Below are 25,641 nucleotides of genomic sequence, written 5' to 3'. Positions count from 1 at the left end.
TAATAGTAGTAACTATAGGTATTATTTTAGTATTACAGCTTTTAACCTCTACTACTCCGTACTTCCGCTCTTCTTACTAGACCCTCTCTCTAACATTTCTTTGTATTTTTTTTTTTTCCTAGGAAGAAACTGTTGGGATGCTGGATTCAGTCACTGTCACCATCACCACAAAGCAAAGGCTTAGCGACACAGAGTATTTAGGCCATCATTTTGCTCCAGACCTTCATGCTTCCTTCAAGCATCTTCTTTCCATAGTTTGACCTCTAAATTGAAGTCTATTCAGTCATCAAATCTGACGACGACCATCTGAAACTATACGGGGTTTTGCACTAAAAGCAATTCCGGGAAGACCCTGTCTTCCAAGGACAGAAGGCAATTCCGTTGCCAATTGCCGCCGCATTTCTCGCAGAATATCTCGATTCACCAGGCCTGGCCTGTCTCGATGCGCCCTTTGAGACGTTTCGACCCAACATGCCATTGATCTCGCCGAGCTCCGGTCTGCCTTCCAAATTCTGCCGCTAACCTCCTATGCAGCGGTCACGTGATAAGAGCGAGGGGATATATACCACGCCATCCCTTGAGCAGGCGCTACAGGGGCTCAAGGGGCGCTTATGGTCTTTCAGAACCCCGACTTTCAGCGATTGAATGTTTGGGAGCCAAGCAGTAATGAGTGGACAGTCATCATCACTTATTAGACAGGGCACATATTATCAAATGCGCGAGCGCGAGTTCCTGCTAGCTAGGACACGGATGTGATCAGAGGGGCAATCTCTCAGTCTAGAGAGGGAAGAGGTACAATTCGAATTCCTGGTCCAGATACCCAGGTCGTTGCGGTCAGTAATGCAGGCTTGAGTGTGTTAGCAGCGTCCCTCAAGATGATCATTTAGCTCAAGTAGAGTATTGTTTGCTGTATTGCTTTCTTTGACAAACCTCTCTAGCTTATTGCGGGAATGTTTTCGCATTAAATTGTATTACGATACTATAGTTGCTTGAACTGCCTTATAGTGCCTAAAAGATCAGGATGAGAGATAGCTTGGACCTGTATAATAGTCCCGTTGGCGAGCACAATCTCCATGTTTGACCATCATTTCAGAACCCCTAGCAGAAGAATTAAGCACTATGATAAATTCACGATGGAAATGGTAGTTGAGGATGAAGCAGAAATGTTCGTCCAGCCTCTTATTTGATCTAATAAATTCGCCCGCAAATCTGGGTGTATATTGTGGCAACAAATCACCAAATACTGTAAATTCTCTTCTGCGACGAGGTTCCCTGCAATCCCCTCTACCTAGGCTTAGCACGGAGATCAGAGAATACGAATAGAGCCCTGGGTGAGAGGGAAAATGTCTAAGCTACTTAAAAGTTGCGGAGTGGGGGTTTATTTGAGCTGCCAAAGAACTGCTCTGTATGCAGACGCATTCGAGAATCCCAAAAAAAGACAACGATCGAAAGCGACCCCGCTTTGGAGAGCCTGTGGCTCGCCATGCTTTTCTCCGTCGGAGCCTGCTGTTCGTAATTAGTAGCTCGTTTTATTAGGTATCGAAGTTGCTATAACTATAGAAACACGCACGGCGATAGTAAAGCGCAGGGAAGCGCTAAACCCAAATCGGCACGCTTAACTCTTTTGCGAACTTCACCGTCGCCCAAGACATAAACAAGAGGGCTTGGGAGGAAGACCCAAATGGCGGGAGAAGAAGTCTTCTGTTTCTAAACAACCTCGGAATCCTTGCTCCAACTCTTGCATGTCGAGGATGGATGTTGCTTCTGTTCCCCGGTCGTCGTCGCGACCACCGCCATCGTCCAGGCCCACCACTCCCTTGAGACCGAGCTCGCGATCATCGATCCGTGAGGCCCATGGGTATGGCGCAAGTATTGGGAGTACTGGCTATACCCAACCGGCCATTCATGCCCTCGAGCCCCAATTTGCAGAGCTTGCCGATTCCATGGCGGATCTGGAAGCCAATTTTATGCACCTGCAGCTCATGCACGAGAGTTTGACGCGTTTTAGCGAGAGCTTTGCAAGTTTTCTCTATGGATTGAATATGAACGCGTTCTGCGTGGATTTCCCCGAGGTACCATTTCAGTTGCCTTTTCTAAGAATATGTCGCCCGTGCTAACTGGCTATTTTAGGCCCCGATTCCCGACTCGTTTCGGAGGGCGAAGCAAGCTGAAGCAGAGAAAGGTACTGTCTCCTGCGTATCTAGAACATATCATTGGGCTAACAGCATGGCTAGAGGCTGAAGCGGAATCAACAAAACCCACCCACGATGGGGACATGACCTTTATGTAAGTAAAAACTCTTCAAAAAAGTCCTCTATTAGGCCTGGGTGTTATTGTATCCTCCGTCTGACACTCCCGATCCAGGACTACGGATACCACTTTCGTTGAGAACCCCCCAAGTACGGTCTCTTCTAAGCCTACTTCCAAGTCTTCTACGCAAGGTCGTGGCACTGGTCGAGGATTGAGTAGGCGCGGATCAACCACTGGTCGCTATGCAACGAGAGGAGCTAGTCGAGGTCGTCCAAGCGCCTTGCCACGAGGAAGGGGGACACGATGATGACTCGCTATGCACGGCGAAACACCTTTGATACTCGGGAAGCTATATCTCAGGGTGCGCATGCAGTTACACGCACTCACAAGAGAGCACCATTGCTCCACAGCCAGCAGCCATCAAACCTCTTGGGAAGTTTTACGGTTAGAGGATAGTTGCACATTTTTAGCACAACGATATCTTGGGCAGGAATACCCAAGGGCGGGAGTTAGCTGGGGATTGTAACCCACAAGATTGCTTTCCAGGTCATGATATTTGATATCTAGACTGATAGTTGGTGAAGACTTTCTGTTGGGTCGGAGAATAATCTCCATCTGAATAGTCGTGAAGCAAGCATGGTTATTTAATTGTTAACAACAAACCTACAGTCAATTTTCAATAACCAACACTTTTACAAAAACAAATATAAATAAATATAAATAAATCAAAACAAGAGAGATACAGCCAAAGGCACATGGATACTCAATATAGTTTCCCTTTTAGCCATCGGATCAAATGCAGGTCCGGTTTCTTATCGCGCGGAGCGAACCCTGGCGAAAAAAAAAAGATCTGTCAGGCGGTTATGAGCACTTCCACCTCTCGAACTCGAATATTTACTAGTTCTTTTTGATATTGAGAATCAGCCTTGGGGGTGTCCACGCGGAGACAACAAAGATTCCTCGCTTTTTGGTAAGTAAATTGTCGTTTCTCGAAGGCTGAACCCCGTTGTCCTGACGTATGGGTTTAAGCAGTGCTCGGTCCCGATCCCGACAACGGAACACCAACTGACCGCGGAGAGCCGTCCATTCACCACGATCAAGTCAACAATTCACAAGCGCCATTATCTTGAAACACACCCCCATTGAAGACTTTTATTGATGATTGTGAGCTGGACTCCACAATACGACATGCAGATTTGACAAGTGCAGCGCTCCCGAGACGGTGTTTCAATCCATGGCTTCTTTGTCTGTATCCGAAAGGTGAACTGGACAATCGACCCTCTACGCTTTCGTGACCTCAGTGTTCTTACCCCGGCTATCGCCTACCTCTGATTCTCCATCGCGCGATCGAACTACAAACCTTGACCGTTGCGGACTGCTTTTGGCTTGCATAACTTCTTCCTACACTTTCAAAATGGCAAGCGTAGCTTCGGTGTCCCTCCTGTCGGAGGCGGAGTTTGGATGCGGTATGAATGCATAATAATATAAGTTGTTACCTTGGATATACGGGGGGCTAATCCACCTTGAAGAGCATCTTGCCTCCAAGCTTACAAATGACGGACCCGCCAGCGACCAGTTCAAGAAATCCTTCCTAAATGCCAATAACGCCTTGGGGCGCACCAACCTCGATGGCTCGTCGACGAAAATCATATCCTCCAGGTTTCTAAAACCCAAATATACATGTGTGGCCTGTTCCGAGGTGTTTATGAATGGCGACCGTAAAGCCCATGCGGATAAAACTGGACATCAATTCTGTAAGTGCTTGAGGATTCAATGCTTACGATAGCTGGCTAATAGACCGCTTCTTCTGGTTAGATATGGAGTCCAGGAGCCGCGCCCTATTTTGTCAATCTTGTGAGGACTTCGTTTACGACCACGGACTTGAACGCTTCCGATCGTCGACTCCAGAAGTTACACTACAGGGTTCGTGTGAGACCCTTCAAGCCGCCATTGTGATTTAAAGCTGACCGATTGCAGTTTCAAAGAAACGCCGGTTCAGTGATAGTTCAGCTGATGAACTTTATGTGAGGAGCAATGCAACCAAGCGCCCCTGTGCAAAGCAAGGAGTCAGAGGCCTGTTCAATCTTGGACAGACCTGCTATTTGAACGTCATACTACAGACGCTTTTGCATGACCCGATTCTCAATACTTATTTCCTTGGGAATGGTCATCAACCCCATGATTGCACGGTGCCCGATTGCGTGGGATGCGCTGTTTCAGAGGCATTTGCCGATTTCAATAGTTGCGACAAGGCGGAAGGGTTTGCGGCACTCAACCTTCTCTTGGCCTCATGGCGTGCGAGTCCGGTAGGTGCACCATTGACCCCTGCCGTAACCATTACTTACTCAATTTTCAGGCTTTGGCTGGGTATCAACAACAAGATGCTCATGAATATTACCAGTTTCTGGTCGACAAGTTACACGCCAGCACCGATGGACACCGGGAGGGTCATGGAAAAGGATGCAGCTGTTTCTTCCACAGAACGTTCTACGGCAAACTTCGAAGCAGTGTAACCTGTGATAAATGCGGCAATATCACACGAACCGAAGACCCTATGGTAGATCTAAGCTTGGACGTTCAGGTTCAGGCGAAGAAGCGAGCCATGGGCGGCGCTGTTGGCCCTCCAACAACCCCAACTTTGAATGGTTGCTTAGAAAGCTTCACCTCTCCCGAAAAGCTCATGGCAGGTGTGTACAACTGTAGCGGATGTGGTGGAACGCCGCAAAAGGCAACAAAGCAGCTGCGTATCAAAAAATTACCCGCAATTCTCTGCATGCAGCTCAAAGTAAGATGCCGACACTTCTCTCTTCTGTGGGAGCCTAACTAACACCACCCATAGCGTTTTGAGCATACGTTTTCCGTCTCAGAGAAGGTAGAAGGCCGAATTGACTTTCCATTGTCGATTAATATGCTTCCATATACAACCAACCCGAACTCTCGCGTTGACAAATCCCGCTACATCTATGACCTATCGTCAGCAGTGGTCCACAAAGGAAAGCTCGAGGCAGGCCATTACTACGTCTATTGTCGCCAGGGTGACCAGGTTCGTCATCTCCGTACCCCCTACCAACTCACATGTAGCAGTTCAATATCTTAGATTACTGTACTAACTCCCAACAGTGGATGCTCTTTAACGATGACCAGGTCACCGCTGTATCCGAAGCAGATGTCCTCGGAGTTGACGCTTACCTCTTGTTCTATAATCTTCGATCACTATCTACCGCACCACCATAACGACTTCTAGCCCGCACTACAGGTTCTTATTTCTATTGTTTTAAATGGTGGCTTGTTCGTCATCGCATGTTCGGTTCAGCGACCTGGAGTCTACGGTAAGGAGTTGGATAAGGTTCATTCTTTGGCTTGCATACCTATCTGGAGCTCTGGTTGAATTGGGTAGCTGGGTAGCATCCATCCAAACAGGCGAGGCAGAGAACTGCAACTCCACGTTGAGATTATTTCCTTTGTTAGATGGTGGTTTTTATTAGTCGGGCTTAGAGCTTTTCATGTCAATATGATTGCATTTATTTTGGACTCGATTTCTTCATATTGGCTACAATCTCGATGACTCCGGAGGTCTCTCTTTGTTGAGTCGTGGGGTTGATAGTTAAAACCGTACATTGGCAGGTCCACAGCCCACTGAAATCCAGCCAATGCATCGAAACACTCCATACGATTCTACAAGGTACTCTACTCTCCGAATGCCCAGCAAAAGTACATCTCAGAGAAACAGGACAAGGAGTACTGTACTGCCAGAGACAAACAGAAGACCGGTCTATCAAGAATTCCTCATTTCAAAACCGAATATGACATTTGAAGAAAAATAAAGGTTGGACATGACACCCTTAAAAGAAATTGTCAACACCGACGACGACGACGACGTCCACGCATAACTTTCCTCAAATTTTGTTTTCCTTTTTTTTTTGACCATGCTCTTAACAACAGAACCCCATTATAAGAGAAGGCCTCTGTACCCTGCGCCCCCCCGCGGAACGAAAACCATTCAATCCCAAATACATTCGGATTTTTTCCTTTCTCAGTGAATCATTTCCTCCTGGGCTGCTACCGAGCGCCGAGCACGTAACGAATTCGTCATGAACAGGAATAAATCGGGGAAATTAATTTATCGGTACTGGAGGTGGAGAAAGTTCGTTAGCGAGATTGTCCTTAGTAGGTTCTTGTGATTTGTATTCCCCCTCCCTCCTCTTCCTTGGTTTCGTTCTGAGGTCGAATATCAAGCCGCTTGTCGTTTCGTTCGATTGTGTGTGTATGTATGGGTGGGGAAAAGGAAAGATCCAGCGGTGTAAACCAACCTTGTGGAAGCCAATGTCGGAGGACTTCTCACGGAAGCACTGACGGCAGATGTTCATCTAAATCGCAAAAGAGATTCTCGATCAGTTATACGGCCCAAAACGCACACGCACGCACACACAAAACATTCATAAAATTCCCAAGGAGATTGATATTCCATACCCCGTACTTGCGGATAAGACCGGCGCGGTGGGAGCAGACACGGCTGTTTTCACATCGAAATTCAGTCAATAAAACATCCCAATTCCAATCGCATTTTTGGGTTCCTTCTTTTCGTCTTGGAAGTCGAGAGACGCAGAGAGAGGGACGAGGGATTTCATCTATTTACGCACCACTGACGGGAGCCCTTGCCGAACCTATTCATCAAAAGAAAAAAGGTCTCCGTTAGCATTTATACCTCCAAACAGCACTTCGCTTCATTATTCGTTTTCTTCGAGGGATTCCTTACTTGCGGGGCCGGCTGTACCACACAGATTCGTGAGTCATCTTGAATATGAGGCGAGGAAGAACCTGAGGGGTGGTGAGACGGTGGTTGACAGGCGGGTTTGTCGTCGCTGGGCGTTGAAGGGATTGTCGAAACAAAAAGGTTAGGGTTGAAATTGCGTTGTGTGCTTCTTTGCTGACTGTTCCGAGCGGGCGCTTAGACCATCTCGCTTGATGGACACTAATCCTCTTTGGGGTGGTCACGAATCAAGGTACCCATCATGTGACCTTCGTGGCCCTTTTAGGGTTAGTTTGTTTCCCCGGGGTTTTTACTCCATACATACGCCGAGTCTGTGCGCATAAATTGTTTGTTCCATTGTGGCTCTTTGTTGATATGTGCAAGTGGATAGACCGACAGCAAACAGCACTAATCATATCATCGTGGACTGTATTCTCATAAGGTCTACTAATTCATGATCTAAATTGCACATCTACAGTTCCTGCAATCGTTAGGCGGAGGTGATAGCTTCTACCAACAGTCCACCACCCAGCCTCTTCAAGTCATCATGCGACATTTTGGTCATTGAGTGTGAAACGGTGTACTTTATACCATGGACAACAGTGGTGCATCCGGATCTTCAACCACAAGAAAGTATTCAGCTTTCCCCGGTTGCAGCCGCCAATATTGGTGTTATAAGAGTGCTTGCGAAAGCACCGTGCTCAGCTGGAATCTCTAATCCCGAAGGTCTGATCCTGCACGATAAAGAAATTAATGGATGAATCGAGTCGAGCATATCAATAAACTTTGGCTCTGAGAAAACATCCTCGAGGTAGGGAGTTGGTAGAGACCTGATCTAGAGCCAGGTCCAAGCCGGAACAGGCATCTCATTTTCTTCTGTCCATCCATACCCTGGGTAGTTGCATATTATTAAACATTACAAGTGCAACATGGGGCCACTATCAGGTATATACGATACAAGTGCAGTAGCCTTAACTGTAGTAGAATCTGCGTCAAGCCTACTAGTAGTCAATGGGCCCGCTTAACTCGCCTGTATAAACATAACACTACATATGGTCTGATAGTTTAACAAGGAAGGAATGATTCTGAAGCAGAAAGTCATCTTGAAATTGTATATAGAAAGTTTAAGCAGGTTAATGTCGCTTGTTAGGAAGTGTTTGCTGGAAGAAATGTATAACGACACCTCAGGCTGGATAGATTGAGTTCTCTAGTGCGAAGAATCCAACGCTCTTGCATGGGTCATGAAATGTTTGCCATGAAGTTCAAATATGAGTCTCTATTAATTTTCCCGCTATCCCTCTAGCAAAGCGTGATCCCTGTAACCTTTTTTAGTATTTGTATTTTGGTTTCCGGGATGTAGTTAATTAGGTGCTCAATCCATGCCCACTTAATAACTGCGGAGAAATGCCCCAGGCATGTTTTCTTATGTATTTGGCAGAGACTTGCGCCTCGGGAATATTTATGACCTTTCCGTTTTAGTTGTGTCGGAATACATACCGGAATACTGAAAATTTACTCCGTTAATGCAGCGTTCTTGATAGGGAACCGAGGATTGTCCTGCAGAAGACTCCATCTTCTAATTCTGCACCAAGTGTCCCCCAGTAAATGGCCCCTGGTTGTATCCAATGTATGCCATGCCATTAAACTAAGGTATTCTTCAGGGTCAAGCCCTGTGAACACTAATCCTCTTTGGGACAAAGGCTGTGCATTAGAGACCCACTTTTGACCTCTCGAATATAAATATAGCTTTTATCACCCCCGAAACCATCAATCCGTATGCTTTAAAGCAAGTCATCAAAGCCCCCATCTCGCTGAAGTACGGAGTAACTGATGAGTTAACGATTAATTCGATGTTTATCCGGGGGATTTCTTTCTCCGGCCCGTGTGCCTGGTGATGAAAAAACAATGACTTCATCATTATTGCAAAGCCAGGAAACAGCTGTGGGACGGACGTCTACACCGCCATCGTGATCGCTGCCGTGATGGCTTACTTCCCCTCAGTGTGCAATTTACAGGTGATGCAGCGAGCTCTCGAAAATTACTCGAAGTTTTTTTCTCTTCTTCTTGCCGTGAAGTGCAGCTACTCAGAGGATGGCCTTTTTACTCCAATGAAGAGTGAGAACGCTCGGAATAATGGGGTTTAACTACAAAACGCGTTGCCGTGGCTGCCATTATAAACCGAATTAGAAGATATTACCTCTGCCCAGGTTGGTGTAATGGTTAACACGGCGATGGGATGGGTGGGAGCGGCGCAGCTCTGGGTTCAAATCCCAGGCCTGGGATCATTTATTTTTTTTTCTCCCCCCCGCGTCTGACTTCATCCGGTGTGGTCATTACAGTCAATTTACCTGCCAGGTATGATGTAATCGGTTGGGTTAGTGTAATGGGTAACATGCATTCCCCTTTGAAGGGTGCTTGCTTCTCTGGGTTCAAATCCCAGACCCGAATACTTCCTTTTTTTTTGGCGTCCTTTCCTTCACAAGCTGATAGAAATTCCAGTCAACCCAATGGCCTATTTACCAAACTTCGCTCCGGCTAGTGTAACAGGTAAACACGGCGATCGATTGAGAAGGGAATCCTGGGGCTTGGGCGGGTGTTATAACCCGAAGATTGGTTTTCTGTGATTGCCCAGGTTGGTGTAATGGGAACATAACGGTTCCTGGGGGCCCACGACGGAATCCGTAGCTCTAGGTTCGAGTCCTAGACCTGGGATTATTCCTTTTTTTTTTCCTCTTTGAAAATGCAAAACTAAACAAGCATCGTTTTGACCATCCTTTTGAACGTGAATAGCTAGGCTAAGCGTCTATATTCATTCCTTAGCTTATTGTCCAGTCCACTTAGTCCCATCATGCTTTAAACTGATAGAAGCTGGGGTAATCGTGCTTTCCTCCGCCGCCTCATCTTTACTCCGGCTGGTTCCTTTCGTCGTTTTTCCAGCCTTGGTTGATTCGGGTCCTCAGTCTAAAGTGCTCTGTCGTGTGGCCCGTTTTCTACTTACAAGCTCCACATGAGCCTACCCAGGTTTTGCTGAGTTCATACCACTTTTTCTCCAGGTTCTCCAGGATTTTTTTTTCAAGAGGTTGGCTTCCAGTAAGTGAAGTTTATGCCGGCCGTATTATCCATGACACACAGCGCTGGACCAGGAACCATAATTGCATTTATATCGTGTCTAAGCAGGTTTGTTAAGGCTCTAGCAACCCCCCATTTACACAGGCAGTTCTATAGCACAAAGAATCGATAACGCTCTCCCGTATAATTAAGTGTCCCAATCCTACGGCCATACATCTCAAGCACTGCCATAAATTTTAAGGCGATCTTCAATGGGCTTCTGGGCCTTCTCTCCTGCCTCCCCCTCGCGTGATCCAAACACAAGCTGTGCGATCAAACGCCAGTCAGATGGAACGTCCCACTCCTTGGCAACAGGAGCATCGATGAGGGGGTTATAATGTTGGAGGTTGGCACCAAAGCCTAAGGATTCCAGTCCCGCCCAGACTTCAGAATAATTAGTTGGTGTCACTCGGAGGAACGGAGAATCAAAGAGAGCTTACGGAAATACTGGTGCATCGCGTTCGAGTGCTCTGCCCAGGGTTGGAAATGATCTTTGTAGGTACGGAATTTCTCTGAGAATGGAGCTATGTGCGAAGGGTCCTCGTAGAAGAGAATCTGAGGGCAAATAAATATTAGTGCAACGCTCGTGGGTTGAGGGGAAGAAAGAGGCTGCAACGCACCGTTCCAACCCCAGCCTTCATACCCTCCAACTTCGGACGGGTCTGCTTCTGGAACAGCTCTTCGGGGATTCTCCCAGACTTCACCAGCCCGGCAAAGGTCTCGATCACAATATCCCAGAACTTCCGGTGGTCGTCGTGAAGCAGGGACACGAGCCGCGTTGACTGGGTATTGAAGGCGCTGGGGACGTGCTCGATGGCAGCGTGCAGGAGCTCCTTGATCTTGGCATCGGGGACCGGGCTGTTACTGCCGAGTTTGTAGATAGTGCGACGGTTTCGCGCAAGGTCGATAAAGCTGTCTGTTTGACACATGGCTGCAGATGAAGATGTGTGATGGTTCAGCCGGCACAGGAATGGAGATTTCGTACCGCTGATGCCTGCAGCAGAGGACCGGTTAATTGATGTAGGTATTATGCTGTTCCCCGCAAGTTTTCTTAAGGAGTGAGAAAATGTGGAGGCCATGTTGGATAGCTCTGCTCTTCAAATAGTCGGTCAAGCGTTGTCCCCTGCAAGGTATATATTCTTATGTAGCGTTTAGATATACGTTATGTATACCTTATTAATGCGTGGAAAGGGCAGGGATGTTCTTCTTCTCCTCCTTCTTCTTCTTCTTCTTCCTCCTCCTCCTCCTCCTATTGCTGCGCGGTCGCTATGAATATGCTTTTCGAATCCCGCTGAGACTGGTTTCTCTCACTTCGCTAGTTAACTAGGTTAGTTATTATCAGCATATTGGTAAGCCTTACTAGACACTTACTTTACGGCCACCAAATCCTTAGTTCGGGCTTATGGACAGACCCACATCCCGAGGGTTAGAACTTTATCTACGGAGTCCTCCGTACTAGTAGTTAAAACGCCAATTCCGCGACTTCGGATTTACGGATAAGCATGAACGCGGAGACCAGAGAATAGACAGACAGAATAGACTAGGGAAACATTACTCGTTCGCTCGCTACACGGAGTATAGACTGCACTTCTCCAGGCCCCAGGGTTAGGAGTACATAGTTAGCTAGGTAGCTCTACAACTAAGCGAGGTTAGAATTCAAATAGAAAAGCCTAGTTTATTAGGAAAAGGTAAGTCTACCTAGTAAAACATGTTCAGTCCGGGACCTACAAGTAGCCATTGAAGTTCCATATGGTCTCAGTTCTTAAAAGAACCAACTGGTGATCTGCTAGTTTCGAAACAAAGAAGGGTATAATGGATGAGATCGAGGGATAATAGGTATAGGTAATAGGTAAGAAGCAAAATAATACTCTGTACGTGGTGCCGGATTTCCGAACATCCTTTTACCTATAGGGTAATTCTATACTGTGAGGGTTTGGGCGGTTGGCTTCGATTTCGGGTATACTGGAAGGTGGTGGAGCTGTCCAAGTCCATTCCAAGTTGAATGTTGAGACTTGCTTATTAAGGGTAGGGAGATAACTAACTAGTTAACTAACTATGTAGTTAACTAAAACTAGGTAGTAATGTAGTGGTCGACGTTGATATTAAGTGGCTGGACACCAGAGATCATGATTAATAATAATTTTTTTAGCTGAAATGATTCAGAGATACTAACTAAAACTACAGAGGTTGAAAAAAGCCTGAAAACGTTGAAAGTCTCCGAGTGAGAAAAGAACTAACTAGCATTTATTGGGCGGATATGTCGGCCGCTGGGTCCACTATCTACCTCTTTTTTCTCACTCTTTATTATGAAGAAGAAGGTTTTTAGACTCTGTTCTATTCTATTCTAACGGGTCAGGTATCTACCGGAGTAATCTACTTTGGCTCTACGGTAGTTAGTTGGTTGAGCGTGGAGATGCAGTGAGGAAAACACGTAGGATTGTTGTTGCGCTCAGCTGGATACCCCAGGATCACTATCCAAGTACTCTAAGTACTTGGAGTTAGGACTTCGGATGAGATGGAGTAAATAGCTACAGGATTGAATTATCAGTTGCGGGGAAGATCCATATTGTATGGGTTTCTTCTTTCCCTCTTGTTTCTTTTGTTTGTGCAGGTAGAAAGATGTATAACTACTTAGTTAGTAGACAGAAGACTTAATTATCAATGAGGGATATTCCCATAAGCGCCAATGAGTCATACCACCTCACGCGGGACGGGAAGCAAAAAAAAAATATAATATTACCTATATTATATTATATTATATAGAAAGGAGAGTGTGCAATGATTCATTGAGTGGTCGGGGTTGGCTGTGGATGAAAAGCCGGTAGTGCGTGTGGATATCTTCATAGTCCAACGGAAGAGCGCGGATGTATGATTCCTTGGCCGCCAAGCACAGACGGATCATCCTCCGTAAAGCAGGAATAATCCGAGGTGCTATCTTAGTATGTATGTAGTTAGCTTATGCGAAGGGACAGGGCTGGCTAGTTCAACATGCATTAATCGTACTCGGGATAGAGGAGTCTTGTGCTCTCAATAGTTAGCAGTTGTGGAACTTTGGTTTTCTTGGACAGAACAAGTCAGCTTGCAGGTACATAGAGAGTACACAGTACGACTTTCTCTCACAAGTATCATTGGGCTGGGGTATATCAAAGGTGTGGTACGAGTATGGTCTGACCAGGTTTGATATTTCTCTCTCTAGTAGTTTCTACCTCGTTTGTCCGCCCTTCCCGGGAGTAATATCTTCTCCGCCGCCCAAGTTGTACGCTCTTGGGGAGGGCGAAAGAATGTCGGTGACCTCAACTTCATGCAGAAGAGGGGTGCCCAGTAGTCCTCTCTCGGTTGGGTTGTGCCGGGAGTTAACCCAAGGAGGAAATTTCTTTAAAAATCATCTCAATTTAACTAATTTTGTATTATATGTATCTTCATCTCAATCTTCACCCCTCTGTTCAGCAACCTAGCTAAAACCACGTTTCTTATCTCATCTTGAGCGATCACGAACGCTGAACATTGTCTCCACAACCTTATATATGCAAGGGTCGAGGAACCATGATCTCATTCGAATTTCACCATGAGTGTCAGGGAAGAAGAGAGAAAAAAAAGAGGTTTAAAGTAAACGCCGATTAATCTGTGCATACTGCATAGTCGTCGGGGACTCCACTACTGCAAACTCTGGAGTGACTTCGACTACCCGATGACAAGACGCTAAAAAGGAAGTACCTTGGATGAGGTCATTTTGCACGGGTGCGTCAGCCTTGAGTGACCTGGACTTTTGTCGCTCTCTTCCGGATCCTCCGAGATGCCGGTCAGTTACCCTGCAAATACACCAAATGATAATTCACACCATAAGAAGAACAGGAAATAATCATATGATAAGAAAAGGATTTCTTATTCACTATTTCATGGATATATACTTATGTCACAAGTCTTCAATAAAGGAATTGAGATGATGAAATCCAAGGCCCAGACCATCTCCCGTCAGGTAACCAAACTCTCGGAAAGATACACACCACTGCTGACACCTCATGATGACATCTTTCAGGTCTACTTAGTAACTTACTACTAGTAACTAACTAAGTAAAGAAAGAAAGAAATGTATCCCGGGAACATCTCCACTCTCGGCTCACGGAGCTTAGCAGTTGGGAGCTCTGCTTCTTGTTTCCACGGCCCTCTCGGCCTCACTGCATGCTATCCCCGACTGCCTCCGAATCCATTGATTGATTCACCAGGTACTCCGTATGTACAGCACGCCAAAAAAAAAAAAAGAAAAAGAAAAAGAAAAAGAAAAATAAGAATGATTAAAAGACTGTCATGACCCTGTCTTTTACTTTTTTTTTTCCCCCCCTTCCCCCCCCAATTCTCCTCTCCCCCTCTCTACCTAGTAGACTCTCATACTACCTTCTTCCTCTGAATAGTTTCCCATTTATCTTCCCTCTCTACCTCTCTCTCTCTCTCTCTCCCTCGCCTCGTGCGACGACGTACTCAGCCCGATCGAGGAGACTCCTCCCGCCAGCAGCGTATTCCATACGCTGACGTGACCCCCCCTCATCCGTCTGGGTTCAGCTCTCGTACTAGCTACAGCGTCATAATTATAACAGGAGGGAGCGGGTTCCCTCTTCTTCTTCTTATCTGTTTTCTAGCTTAAATAAAAAAGTTCTTGGGGCACATGTGGCGACATCCAGTTCGCGCCGCCCTGGCGGTTTCCCTATTAGCCTCGCTTGCGAGTGCGATCGCCCATGGCCATGATGATGAACACGGAATGGGCATGGATATGGACATGGGAATGAACATGAACAACACTCAAGCGCAGACGCAAACAGAGCCAAGTGACCACTCGCCCATGAGTTACTTTGCCTACGACAAGCATCGCGGGACAATCGTGGCGCATATTGCGCTCATGGTTCTGGCTTGGTGTTTCGCATTGCCAATAGGTATGGTCTCCCTCCCACCGTGTTCCACTGAGCTCGGGCGCAAAAAAAAAAAAAAAAAAAAAAAAACCCCTAACGATAATTCTTAGCTGTTATGCTGAGTGTTGCGCGATCACGCTTTGCGCTGCTGTCGCAATTCTTCTTCCTGGTGTTTAATGCGTTCGGATTGCTCCTCGGAACCATCTACAACAGTCAGACTCCTGATCTTTACCAAAACAACGCGCACCATAAGATCGGGTGGATCGTGACCTGGGTCATCAGCGCGCAGATCATCATGTCGCTGATTTTTACCTATGCGGGCAGAGGCGAAAACGATACCTCTGCATATGAGCGCGCTCAATTCCTTCCTGTCTCCACGGATGACATGGCCGAGAGCCCTCACAGCTACCCCACTGGTATTTGTCATGAATACCGCTGGTCGCGAGATAGCGGCCAAGGCACGGAGAGGAACTCTTCCTCTATTCACAGCCGTGCTAGCTCCTCGTCCTGTCCCGACGAATACGAGGGTTTTGAGAAGCCGGAAGAACAGGCCCCCGAAATGCCAGCTCAGGCTCGTGGCGGTTGGTTTCACAGTACCTTTTTCGACCGTTTCCTTACCAGTCGCGTGCCTCAAATGGTCTCCGGTCGTGTTCTCCGTGTCCTTAACTTTCTCTATCTGGTTATTGACAGGATCATTCTGCCATTTGGCTTCATCGCTGTCGTGACCGGCGCAGTGACATATGGTGGTATCATGGTAAGAACTTCTTCCTCGTCAATGTTTAGCAATCAGGTGCTAACCGAATCCAGCGGGAACGAGAAGTCTTCAACGGTCTGGCACACTTCATCAAAGGCGGCATTTTCTTCTGGTACGGATTGCTCACACTAGGACGCATGATGGGCTGCTGGGCGGATCTAGGCTGGGCCTGGAATATCAAACCGACGCGCGAAATCGTCGGCTGGAAGGCCCGGGTGGCTACCGGTGAATTTACCGAATCCGCAGTGATTTTCACTTACGGCGCGAGCAACATGTTCCTCGAACACCTTGGCAGCGCGGGTGGCGCGTGGACCGCCACAGATCTCGAACACGTATCGATCTCCATCATGTTCTTTGGTGGTGGTCTGTGCGGTATGCTTTTCGAATCCAAGCGCGTCAAGAACTGGTTGAATAGCAGCGTTCTGCGATACCCTTCTCACCTCGAGGCCCGCGGAGCTCCCGACGCTGCCTGGCGCGTTCCCGACACCCAGGGGGTGTCACTGAACCCGATGCCTGCGCTAGTTATCCTCCTCCTGGGAATGATGATGGGCTCGCATCACCAGACTAGCATGGTGTCCTCCATGGTCCACAAACAGTGGGGTAATATGTTGGTTGGCTTTGCGCTGGCCCGCGGCATGACATATGTCCTGCTCTATATTAAGCCGCCCACCTCGTATCTGCCATCTCGTCCACCGACGGAGATTATTGCTGCGTTTTGCTTGACAGCCGGTGGATTGATATTTATGTTGAGTGTAAGTTTAAACCAAACAAGGAAATAAAGTTTGGAAAGGAGATGGGGGCTAACATTTGGATGCTGGGTAGACCCGCAACGTTATCGACGCGATCGAATACTACGATCTCGATGCGATGTTCGTCTTCACTGTTGGTATGGGACTCACCGCTTTCATCATGGCGATGGAAATCTTGGCTATTTCCATCAAGGCCTGGGCGGTGAAGCGCGAATCTCCTCCTCGGCTCGCTCCCTTCCGATTCCCTGCTTAATCCTACGAGCGTTTTCATCGATAATCTCGGGGCGATATTTTAAGTGACAATTTTGGAACCATCGTGGGAAACATCAACCTATCCAATCGATCGACATGGATAGCAACATCTACGTCAACGTCGACATCACCGGCGCCATCGCCATTACATCTCCACAAATGAAAAGAAGAAAAAAAAAAACAAGAGAAAAGAGAAGAAAACCCCCCAAAAACATTGCATGGAGTTTCGAAAGTATTATACCCCTTAAACCGTTTGATTTCTTCTAGCCTGGTGTATGGGGCTTCAAGTGACAGTGACATAACGCACACATGCCTCAGTTGGTATGATCTGCGATAATATGCGCCTGGCTGCATTATATATACCAGGGACCGTTTACCTATTTTTTTGCCCTTTTCCTTGCTGTTCCCCTTAATAATGATGTTTCTATGTCAAGTAATGAGGCTCTGAGTTATGGATATGGATATGGTTAAATGAGATGCTGAATAGCTAGTGATACAATGAATATGCTATATATAATCTATCTAGTTTCTACTTGGTACTCTCCTAGTATTGAATGCTCTATCCAAATCTTGAATTTATACTTTATAGTCGTCTTTAGCAATTGAACAGCATTGGCATTAGTGTACGAGTTAATCTGCGCAAGTTGGTTTACAGGATCTGAATATACAATAGTTAATAGTAAGCTACTACCTAGGTAGATAAAGTGAAACATGCATGACCCAATCATTTTAGTCTACAAAGTAGGCAGTTTGAGCTTTAAGCACATGTACTCCGTACCTAGGGCTATCATCCATAACTTAGTACCTACTCCGAAGCAACGGATGGAGTGGAGCTCGATTCAGTACGCATCCACTTGATGGAACAAAATTAGTTCAATTAACTTAATGATTACCGCCCCGTGAGTCATTCTTTTCATGCTGTCATGAAGAATTTATGGGATTCATGTTTAATAATCTGTAAGAAACTAGGAACCCGCATTTGTCATCGCGTTATATGTAGATTCTGAGGTCATGCCGACATTTATGCCGAGGGACGAGAACCCCCACTGTAGTCAAATTGGCGGCTCAAGCCGGGGACTTTCTACTTTGGAGGTCCATCAAGCAGCTCCTCCATCGTGGACAATTGCGATCAATCAAAAGAAATGCGTCACCAGTGATAAGTAGGCAGCTACACTTACGTTGAAGGGAGTGGGCTAGGTCGGGTTATGCTCCGTAGACAGAAATGTGAATTGTCTGTCGGGAAAAGGCATTGTTAGTAAGGTGAAGAGGGGCAAGAGTGGGGAGCAAATGATGATAAGATGGCCACCATATTTCGCTAGAGGACGCGGCAAATAAATGCCTAATCCTCTCCATTTCCCTTAAGTCCCTTAAGTCCCCCCTTAAGTCCCCCCTTAAGTCCTCCCTTATACCCCGATACCTTCTTCATCTCTTCTACTTCATTCCAGTTTTACGGTCCCTTTCGTCTCTTCTCCGTTATACCCTCTTCCAAAATGGCCTCCAATCCTCCTGGCGCCTGCTGTGCTACCGGTTTCAAGCACGAAGGTACCCCCATCGGCGAAATCAAGAACATCAACGGAAGTAGGTTTAACCCAGACCAGACCCCACCTCTTCAATTCAGCTTGTACCTAGCAGTATCTAATCCCACCGTGTGGTTCTAGCTGAAACCTACATTGTCTATCCCAAGGGTAACCAGACCCCGGAGAAGGCCATTTTGATCCTGAGTGATATCCTAGGCATCTACACCAACACCCAACTGTTGGCCGATGCTTATGCTGCCAATGGGTACCTATGCGTTGTTCCCGATCTTTTCCGGGGTGACTGCCGCACTCTGGAACAATTTGAGTCTGGCAACGCCGACCTTCCATCATGGCTTACTAACCACCAGTCTGCGGTGGTCGACCCCGTGGTGGAAGCTAGCATCAAATACCTGAGGCAGGAGCTTGGTATTAAGCGCATTGGTGCTGTCGGCTACTGCTTCGGCGGCAAGGTAGGTTCAACATATCATCGCAGGAATCATCGGTCATTTTTGGATTTCCTAATGCGTCTTGTCTTGTCAATTATAGTACACCTGCCGTTTCCTGAAGCCTGGAAAGGTTGATGCCGGCTACACTGCTCACCCATCCTTCATCACTGAGGAGGAACTTGCTTCGATTAGTGGCCCCCTGTCGATTGCTGCTGCTGGTTAGTCCTGCCCTATCGTGCATCAGCACCTGGTCAAAGTTAGCGCGGAGACCCCCATTGTTAACCCGCTTTCCCCCATAGAAATCGACCCAATTTTCACAACCGCCCTCCGTCACAAGTCCGAGGAAATCCTGATTGATACAAAGCAGCCCTGGCAGATCAACCTATACAGCGGTGTCTCCCACGGGTTCGCCGTTCGTTCAGACCTGAGCGTCCCCCACTTCAAGTTCGCCAAGGAGCAGGCCTTCGCTCAGGCTATTAGCTGGTTCTGCCAGTACTTGTAAACCTACCTAGCTAGGGTCCGGGGTTTAGTGCCTTTTTTTTTTCAATATATGGAGAGTATGCATGATATATTCCAAAAATACATGACCTTATTTTCCCTCCATTATAATAAGAGAGATGTGTCTAAAGTAAAATAAGAGCTCGTATTCTCATCAATCCAGATAAGCACTATCTTACACGTGACCTGGAGATCTGCACCCTGAAAACGGCCCGCTGCAGGAAGAACCCAAGGAGGACGAGGTGTTCTTTTGTGTCTCGAAGCCAGAGGAGAAATTATCCTGTGCGTTTTGTTTCTTGCCGTTGAAGCTGCCTAGGCTTTTGTGTTTACTTCAGTTTCTCGACGGCTCGCGCTTTCTGCGCCCTACCCCCTTGGTCCAAAGTCGTCGATCTCGCTTTGTTCCGCGCGTGGCCGGTTCCTGGCAGTCTTCTTGGTGTATCCTTTGAATTCACTGAATTATTGAATTCCCCTCGATGAGCTTCTTGAACCCTTAGTCTCGCACGAATTCCTAACGAAATTACGCCTTGTGTTCCTTACTTGGGCCTACCATTTCAAGAATAGTCGCTGCATTCGAAGCCGCGTATTGGCTAGGTTTTCGCAATCCCAAACGCGTTTTGACCCGATTACTCCAGGAAATTACTTGCAACACCATCCTCCCCATTTTTCCTTCGAATAGCCGTTAATTGTCCCAATTACTGCCTTGGAAACCATGGCTACGCCCGCTGCTCTCCCTCCGCTACCATTCAACCCTTCAAGGGTTCGGTCCTACTTGCTTCGACTACCGCTCTTCACACGACTGATCCTTCTCGCAATAATTATATTCTGGTTGCTTGAGTTGCAGACGGTTTGGGCTGTTGTACAATGGGGAGCTTTAGTACCGGACGAGATTGGACTAGGTACCAGTATGTTCTCTATACTGTAGCCTCGCAGCTGAAGGCAGGATTCTGACCTTGAGACAGTGTACCGGCTCAATACCTATCCGTTAATTCACACGGGGTTCTTTCACACTTTCATGAATCTTCTAGCCCTTACACCATTGCTAGAGCGATTTGAAGCGGAGCATGGTACTTTGACCGCTGTTGCTTTGTTCATTGGGCGTAAGTACTGCCCACCGAGTTACATGCCTACGAAATTAGCCAAGCCGAATAATTATTCATACTAACATGTCTTTTCTTGTCTAGCTCTTTCCACATTCCCAGCGGGTATCTATCTTTTGATCGAGAAATTTATTCTGCACAGGAATACTGCAGTGGTTGGTGCAAGGTGAGGACTCCGTACTGTTTCAGTTACTCCTCTTCTGACATTTCCAGTGTCTGGGTGTTCCTTCTTTTGGGTTCTGAGTCCATCAGAACATTTAAATCCAACCCATATTTCAGGTACCTTTGATACCCTGCCTGCCTGCTGTTTTACACCTTATTAATGGATCATAGCCTCGGAAATTACAAGATTCCAACTTGGACTTCGCCCCTGTTTGCGTGCGTCCTGGTCTCTATCCTTATACCCAATACCAGTCTCCTTGGACATCTTTGCGCCATTCTCATTGGTTATTTGCGTGAGTGTTTCCCCGTCTTCCTATCTTGTGTCCTGGTATCTAATTCCTCCCCAGTCGGCCTCGGTTACCTCAAGGTGTTTGTCCCGCCAGAGAAGGTTTTGAGGTGGATTGAAGGAAAACTGAACCTCCTTGGACGTCTTCCACACTATGTGTCCGTGGACCAGAAGACATACGGTCGTTATGGGGTCCTCCCAACGGCTAACGCTCCAGGGGGCGAACGAGGAACACCGATGAGCTTTCTGAGTGGCTCAACACAGCGTCTCGGGCCGTGAGGATATTTGATCTCTCTAGACATTCGGATTTCTTGTGCATATTTATTACCATAGCGCCTTATATAATCAGCTGCTTCGGCAGATAAGTTAATATCATGGATCTGGATAAATGATGGCGATGATAGTGTTGCTGGTAATCAAGTTGTGCAGGTGGTCTTTAGCGGTCGACGTAAATTTCCATGTGGAGCCCCGATCAACTCTCGAACATCAACTTTCCCACCCCATGGACCAGGATCGCTGAATGTCTCCGGTTCCATGGCATTGAATTGTAAGTCCGTTTCTTTTCCTGCAAAAGACATCGAGGTCCTTGATTTTGGAACCACACACACACACACACACACACACCATCTTGCGCCCTCTTAATCCCCACCGCTACCTGAATCTCTTACCCCGGATTGTCGCAAAGGACACACAGCTCAAGGCTCCAAACAACAACACTAACGAATACCAATGACAGCTGCAATCCGCAAACTGCGGAGCAATCCTCATTTGCTGTTCGTGCGCTTGCCGTACATCTTATCGTTTCTTTGCATTGTCGCTGGAGTAATCTGGCTTCTCCTCCTACCCCTCGATGACTACTCCCGCCGAACCTACATCTCTGAAAACGCGCTTCTACCAGGCCAGGTCCATGCATACTTCTCCGGCAGTGAACAGCATATCTTTCGCGGGTACAAGAAGGAAATAGAAGGGTTGTTGGATAAGCATCGGGTCGAAGGACAAGAAGGGAGAAATGACGAGCTCACCCCGGAGTATGTGGGCGCGCGCGCCTTTCTGATTAAACATCTTGTCGGAGCTTTGCTAAGCTTGGACCTCTTCTTACTACTAGGATTTCGGATAAAATACAGTCGATTTTGAGGGCTGGAGGATTGAAGGTTGCGACGCAGAGCTACGAGTACACACCTGCCGGTGTCACACACAAGGGGAAGAACGTGTATGGTATCATTCACGCCCCCCGCGGAGATGCAACGGAGGCAATTGTGCTCGTGGCAGCTTGGAAGACCGTGGATGGCGAGCTGAATCTTAATGGAGTCACTCTCGCACTGACTCTGGCGCGATACTTTAAACGTGAGCTTCTTGTGGTCTTTGGGGAATCAAAAAGTTTACTAATGAGCCGTTGCCTTTAGGGTGGTCGTTATGGTCCAAGGATATCATATTCGTGTTTCCTCCTGATAGCAAAACAGGAACTCAAGCGTGGATCGATGCATACCATGATATGCAGCCAGAAACGGTCCAGCCGCTGCCCCTGAAGAGCGGTGCATTACAGGGTGGTCTGGTAATCGAGTATCCTTTCGACCACCGATTTGAATCCCTGCACATTGTCTACGACGGCGTCAATGGCCAGCTGCCCAACTTGGATCTTTTTAATACAGCAGTCTCGATTGCGAGCGGCCAGATGGGAATCGGAACCCGACTGCAAGAGATGTGGCAACATAATGATAGCTACGAAAAGCGGCTGGAAACCATGCTCAGAGGAATGGTCAAGCAGGGTTTCGGGTACGCTACTGGTGCTCATAGCAGCTTTATGCCGTACCACATCGATGCTATTACCCTCCAGACAAAGGGAGACGGCTGGCAAGATGAGATGGCTCTAGGCCGTACTGTCGAAGGTCTATGTCGCAGCTTGAATAACCTATTGGAACATCTGCACCAAAGCTTCTTCTTCTATCTTCTCATGCAAACGCACCGGTTCGTCAGTATTGGCACGTACCTCCCTAGTGCCATGCTCATTGCAGGAAATTTCACCATCATGGCTATTGCTCTTTGGCTCCGAACCGGATACTACATGAGCCCCAAAAGCACTACATCATCTACTGTTAAGAAAACAACCACTGGCGAGAAGTCGGCAGCCTCGCAAAAGAAGCCTGATGATAAAGGCACTGTTGCGCCAATAGAGGAATCATCCAACGGCATTACAGAGCGCCAGCTTGCGCTCCCTCTTACTCTTGTCGTTGGCTTGCATATACTCGGTCTCATCCCCCTCTACATCTTCAATAATCTTCCCCACGAAGTAAGCCCTCTCCAACCACATTCCGTTTCTCATAAAACCCAGCCTAACAAAACCAAAACCAGTCCTTCACACTCGCAACCTATACTTGCATCGGCGTCAACGCCTCCCTCCCCCTCATCCTCGCCGCAATTCTAAGCCAAAGCTCCACCTCCTCCCCAAACACAAACACTCAACAATCCCACCTTATCAAATCCCTCTCCCTCCTCCTCCTCGGTCTCTTCCTCTCCACTCTTGCCACGCTCAACTTCTCGCTCTCCTTCATGATCGGCCTACTCTGCGCTCCGCTCAGCTTCGTCGGCCATATCAGCACCCAAACCAGGCCTGCCCTCCGCTACGCCGTCTCCACCCTAGGTCTCATCTCCCTAAACATCCTTTCTCCCCCTGTTGTTCTCCTAGGAGTCTGCTGGTACTTTGGTGTCTCTGTGGAAACGGTCCTCACTGAGGCCGCCTTTGGGTGGGATGTCTGGGGTATGTGGACTCAGGTGGTTGTGTGGTGTGTCTGGTGGCCTGCTTGGGTTACAGGGTGTGCGTTGTTAGGATTTTCCTTGTTCTGAGCTTTTTCTTCTTCTTCTCAAACTCAAGAGCAAGGCATGAGCGTGTATATGTATATGTGCATGTGCATGAGCCAAAGCGTAAGCGTTCGCTCTAGATATGATTTCTTATATTATTACCTCTTTTTGTCTATTTCTCTCTCTCTCTCTCTGATTTGGTTATCTATCTATATCTACTTCTTTATTTTATGTATCTGATAATCCTTGCATTTTAGCCTTGCTGTATTTGGAGATAGGTTATGGTTGTCTAGTGAGAATGTATTAGGTATATATACTATATAGTATATACTATGTGGTGGTGTTTTAACGGCCACAGAAATATAAATTCATATTTGGTTGTCTTCATGACCAAGTCTTTGATTATGAGGATTCTAGTACACTGCCGTACACACATGCAAAAATGCTCTTTTTGCCTAGGTTAGAAAAGAGAAAAGGAAAGGATCTATTGAAAATGAGCCGTCTCCCTTACGCAGCCCACACATCCTTTCCTACGCCTTCAATCCAGTGACCTAGTTGGTTAACGCCCGCATCCCAATCCTTCAGCCGGTTCCGCATGCCCTCAATTTGTTTCATATCCAGTACCTTGGGCTGCACCCAGTGGATCTGTGCGATCTGGGCCACCTGGTCGATGGCTCCCTTAAGCAGGCCCAGAGAGAGCGCCTTCATAACGAGATGCTCGATTTCTCCAGGTTTCACCTTCGTCTCGGCAGAGATGGACGCGAAGGTCAAGTTGCGGTCGTGGGGTGGGCGGCGAAAGACCATCTCTGTCAGAGCTGAGAGGGAGATCTTCTGGTATAGGAAGATGCGATGTTGCTCAAGTAGCTTGTTCTTGGAAATGTTGCCCGCGAGGACATCGTAGGCTGTTAAATCGCCGCGGTTAAAGGCAAAGAGGAGGTCGCGTAGCCAGCTGTGCGGCGTTTCGGTTAGGGAATCCAGGATCGGGTGCAGGAGCAGTTCGCCAAAATTGTAAATAGAATCCGAGACGAGGGCGGCAACACTGAGATTGTAGGCGCGGGAAACGCGCTCCGATTCGGGGAGGTCCTCCAGGTTAATGCAGGCAAGGTATAGTAGGGCATTTTTGTAAAAGGAGGCGAATTCTTCTTTGGCCTGTCGGGTGCTTTGTTAAAATTGTTGTTCCAGAGTTAAGCTTGTGAGGGGCATGGAATAGCTTACGTGGTAGTAATCGGCGTTGACTTTATAGAACGATGCGTGCACGACATTCTCAACAGAGTCAAACGAATCCAATACTCGCTGGCATGCTGCTAGGTCTTTCTGCGCTCCCTCCAGGTCCTGTAGGCGTTGCTTGACATTTGCGACTTCCGCCAGGGCGTAGATGTAAGCGTCTTGTGTCTCGGGCTTATTCACTTTATCGGCAAGTGATGTGAGGAAGGATAGTCGCTCTTGGTCATCTATCGCAAGATAAAACGGTCAGCAACCCTCTGTTCATGTACAAGAGTGGGTGGAGGATGAAAACCTACTTGCGCACTGTGTTGACGCCATCAACCCGAGCGAGACGAACTTGAGCTGGTTGATCTTGTCGGCAAAACTGAGAACAAAGGTTTTGAATATCGGTAGCCGCTGGGGAGCGCTCTCTGGTAGACGGAAGAAATCGATCAGGGCATTGGTTAGCTGGTGCCATAGTTTTCGCTCCCAGTAGTCTTCAAAGCTCAAGAACGAGGCCTGGCACTGCTCCGGAGCTTGTTGCAGCTGCTCAGCGAGGAAATCGGAGATCTTTTGGTTCTCCATCGTGGGGGAAGGAAAGACGAAAATCCCAAATATCGAATAGGTGAGATAACCGGAAGAGAGAGAAGGGATGTATGTTGATTAACGGACTTGAGAGAGATAGGAAGCTGTTCTGATGGAAAGGAAGTTGGATGGTTCAGCGGAGTCGAAGCTTAAAGCGGTGTCTCTGCGCGGCCCTACATAGGCACATGACATGGCATGCATCATTTGTTCTTCCTCACTCCTTGGGTTTCTCTACCACAAGCACAACAATCATGGCAACTACAGGATATTAACTTTTCCAGCCTGAT

General features: G+C 47.4%; 9 protein-coding genes and 3 non-coding genes across 12 annotated transcripts; 9 read left to right on the top strand and 3 right to left on the bottom strand.

Annotated features, from left to right (window-relative positions):
• Positions 1-137: 137 nt before the first annotated feature.
• Positions 138-1,161, top strand: P175DRAFT_0560038 (uncharacterized protein; the record flags this gene model as incomplete). The annotated part of the gene is made up of 3 exons (XM_040900956.1): positions 138-254; positions 337-496; positions 586-1,161. The coding sequence occupies 3 exons, from the start codon at positions 138-140 to the stop codon at positions 693-695; spliced, it is 387 nt and encodes a 128-aa protein (XP_040749531.1). The 3' UTR covers positions 696-1,161.
• Positions 1,162-1,644: 483 nt separating this feature from the next.
• On the top strand, positions 1,645-2,958 carry P175DRAFT_0504035 (DASH complex subunit DAM1). The gene is made up of 4 exons (XM_040897756.1): positions 1,645-2,072; positions 2,131-2,182; positions 2,235-2,286; positions 2,365-2,958. Exons 1-4 carry the CDS (start codon positions 1,752-1,754, stop codon positions 2,555-2,557), a joined length of 618 nt encoding a protein of 205 aa, XP_040749530.1. The 5' UTR covers positions 1,645-1,751; the 3' UTR covers positions 2,558-2,958.
• Positions 2,959-3,664: 706 nt separating this feature from the next.
• On the top strand, positions 3,665-5,484 carry P175DRAFT_0511588 (putative ubiquitin C-terminal hydrolase Ubp8; the record flags this gene model as incomplete). The annotated part of the gene is made up of 7 exons (XM_040898598.1): positions 3,665-3,716; positions 3,780-4,004; positions 4,066-4,173; positions 4,228-4,556; positions 4,607-5,035; positions 5,090-5,293; positions 5,371-5,484. 7 exons carry the CDS (start codon positions 3,665-3,667, stop codon positions 5,482-5,484), a joined length of 1,461 nt encoding a protein of 486 aa, XP_040749529.1.
• A 672-nt stretch (positions 5,485-6,156) lies between these two features.
• On the bottom strand, positions 6,157-7,080 carry P175DRAFT_0504033 (40S ribosomal protein uS14). Its single transcript, XM_040897755.1, has 5 exons — positions 7,007-7,080; positions 6,891-6,914; positions 6,721-6,763; positions 6,561-6,617; positions 6,157-6,379 (listed from the first exon to the last, which is right to left on the bottom strand). The coding sequence occupies exons 1-5, from the start codon at positions 7,042-7,044 to the stop codon at positions 6,371-6,373; spliced, it is 171 nt and encodes a 56-aa protein (XP_040749528.1). The 5' UTR covers positions 7,045-7,080; the 3' UTR covers positions 6,157-6,370.
• Positions 7,081-9,202: 2,122 nt separating this feature from the next.
• P175DRAFT_0t124 lies at positions 9,203-9,282 on the top strand. Its single transcript has one exon. It is a non-coding gene; the product is annotated as a tRNA-Ser (tRNA).
• An 87-nt stretch (positions 9,283-9,369) lies between these two features.
• P175DRAFT_0t125 lies at positions 9,370-9,448 on the top strand. Its single transcript has one exon. It is a non-coding gene; the product is annotated as a tRNA-Gln (tRNA).
• Positions 9,449-9,627: 179 nt separating this feature from the next.
• On the top strand, positions 9,628-9,712 carry P175DRAFT_0t126. The gene has a single exon. It is a non-coding gene; the product is annotated as a tRNA-Gln (tRNA).
• Positions 9,713-10,286: 574 nt separating this feature from the next.
• Positions 10,287-11,037, bottom strand: P175DRAFT_0443675 (nitroreductase family protein; the record flags this gene model as incomplete). Its single annotated transcript, XM_040894194.1, has 3 exons — positions 10,287-10,492; positions 10,549-10,663; positions 10,729-11,037. 3 exons carry the CDS (start codon positions 11,035-11,037, stop codon positions 10,287-10,289), a joined length of 630 nt encoding a protein of 209 aa, XP_040749527.1.
• A 3,824-nt stretch (positions 11,038-14,861) lies between these two features.
• Positions 14,862-17,200, top strand: P175DRAFT_0551621 (Ytp1 family protein; the record flags this gene model as incomplete). The annotated part of the gene is made up of 4 exons (XM_040900447.1): positions 14,862-15,033; positions 15,120-15,763; positions 15,793-16,515; positions 16,586-17,200. 4 exons carry the CDS (start codon positions 14,862-14,864, stop codon positions 16,763-16,765), a joined length of 1,719 nt encoding a protein of 572 aa, XP_040749526.1. The 3' UTR covers positions 16,766-17,200.
• A 627-nt stretch (positions 17,201-17,827) lies between these two features.
• Positions 17,828-19,271, top strand: P175DRAFT_0560032 (dienelactone hydrolase family protein). The gene is made up of 4 exons (XM_040900955.1): positions 17,828-18,342; positions 18,423-18,751; positions 18,828-18,945; positions 19,027-19,271. Exons 1-4 carry the CDS (start codon positions 18,255-18,257, stop codon positions 19,227-19,229), a joined length of 738 nt encoding a protein of 245 aa, XP_040749525.1. The 5' UTR covers positions 17,828-18,254; the 3' UTR covers positions 19,230-19,271.
• Positions 19,272-19,464: 193 nt separating this feature from the next.
• P175DRAFT_0518545 (GPI-anchor transamidase subunit GAA1) lies at positions 19,465-23,905 on the top strand. Its single transcript, XM_040899062.1, has 10 exons — positions 19,465-20,127; positions 20,185-20,322; positions 20,407-20,488; positions 20,536-20,601; positions 20,656-20,777; positions 20,832-21,035; positions 21,507-21,798; positions 21,876-22,114; positions 22,174-23,057; positions 23,120-23,905. Exons 1-10 carry the CDS (start codon positions 19,935-19,937, stop codon positions 23,609-23,611), a joined length of 2,712 nt encoding a protein of 903 aa, XP_040749524.1. The 5' UTR covers positions 19,465-19,934; the 3' UTR covers positions 23,612-23,905.
• Positions 23,903-25,428, bottom strand: P175DRAFT_0525911 (proteasome regulatory particle lid subunit RPN9). Its single transcript, XM_040899438.1, has 3 exons — positions 25,087-25,428; positions 24,782-25,017; positions 23,903-24,715 (listed from the first exon to the last, which is right to left on the bottom strand). The coding sequence occupies exons 1-3, from the start codon at positions 25,352-25,354 to the stop codon at positions 24,074-24,076; spliced, it is 1,146 nt and encodes a 381-aa protein (XP_040749523.1). The 5' UTR covers positions 25,355-25,428; the 3' UTR covers positions 23,903-24,073.
• Between the last annotated feature and the right edge of the window lie 213 nt (positions 25,429-25,641).

This window comes from Aspergillus ochraceoroseus (assembly GCF_002846915.1).
Source record: "Aspergillus ochraceoroseus IBT 24754 chromosome Unknown P175scaffold_8, whole genome shotgun sequence".
In the NCBI taxonomy this organism is placed as follows: Eukaryota; Fungi; Ascomycota; class Eurotiomycetes; order Eurotiales; family Aspergillaceae; genus Aspergillus; species Aspergillus ochraceoroseus.
The sequence above is the reverse complement of the archived record's forward strand: the minus strand, read 5'-3'. Positions and strand labels throughout refer to the sequence as shown.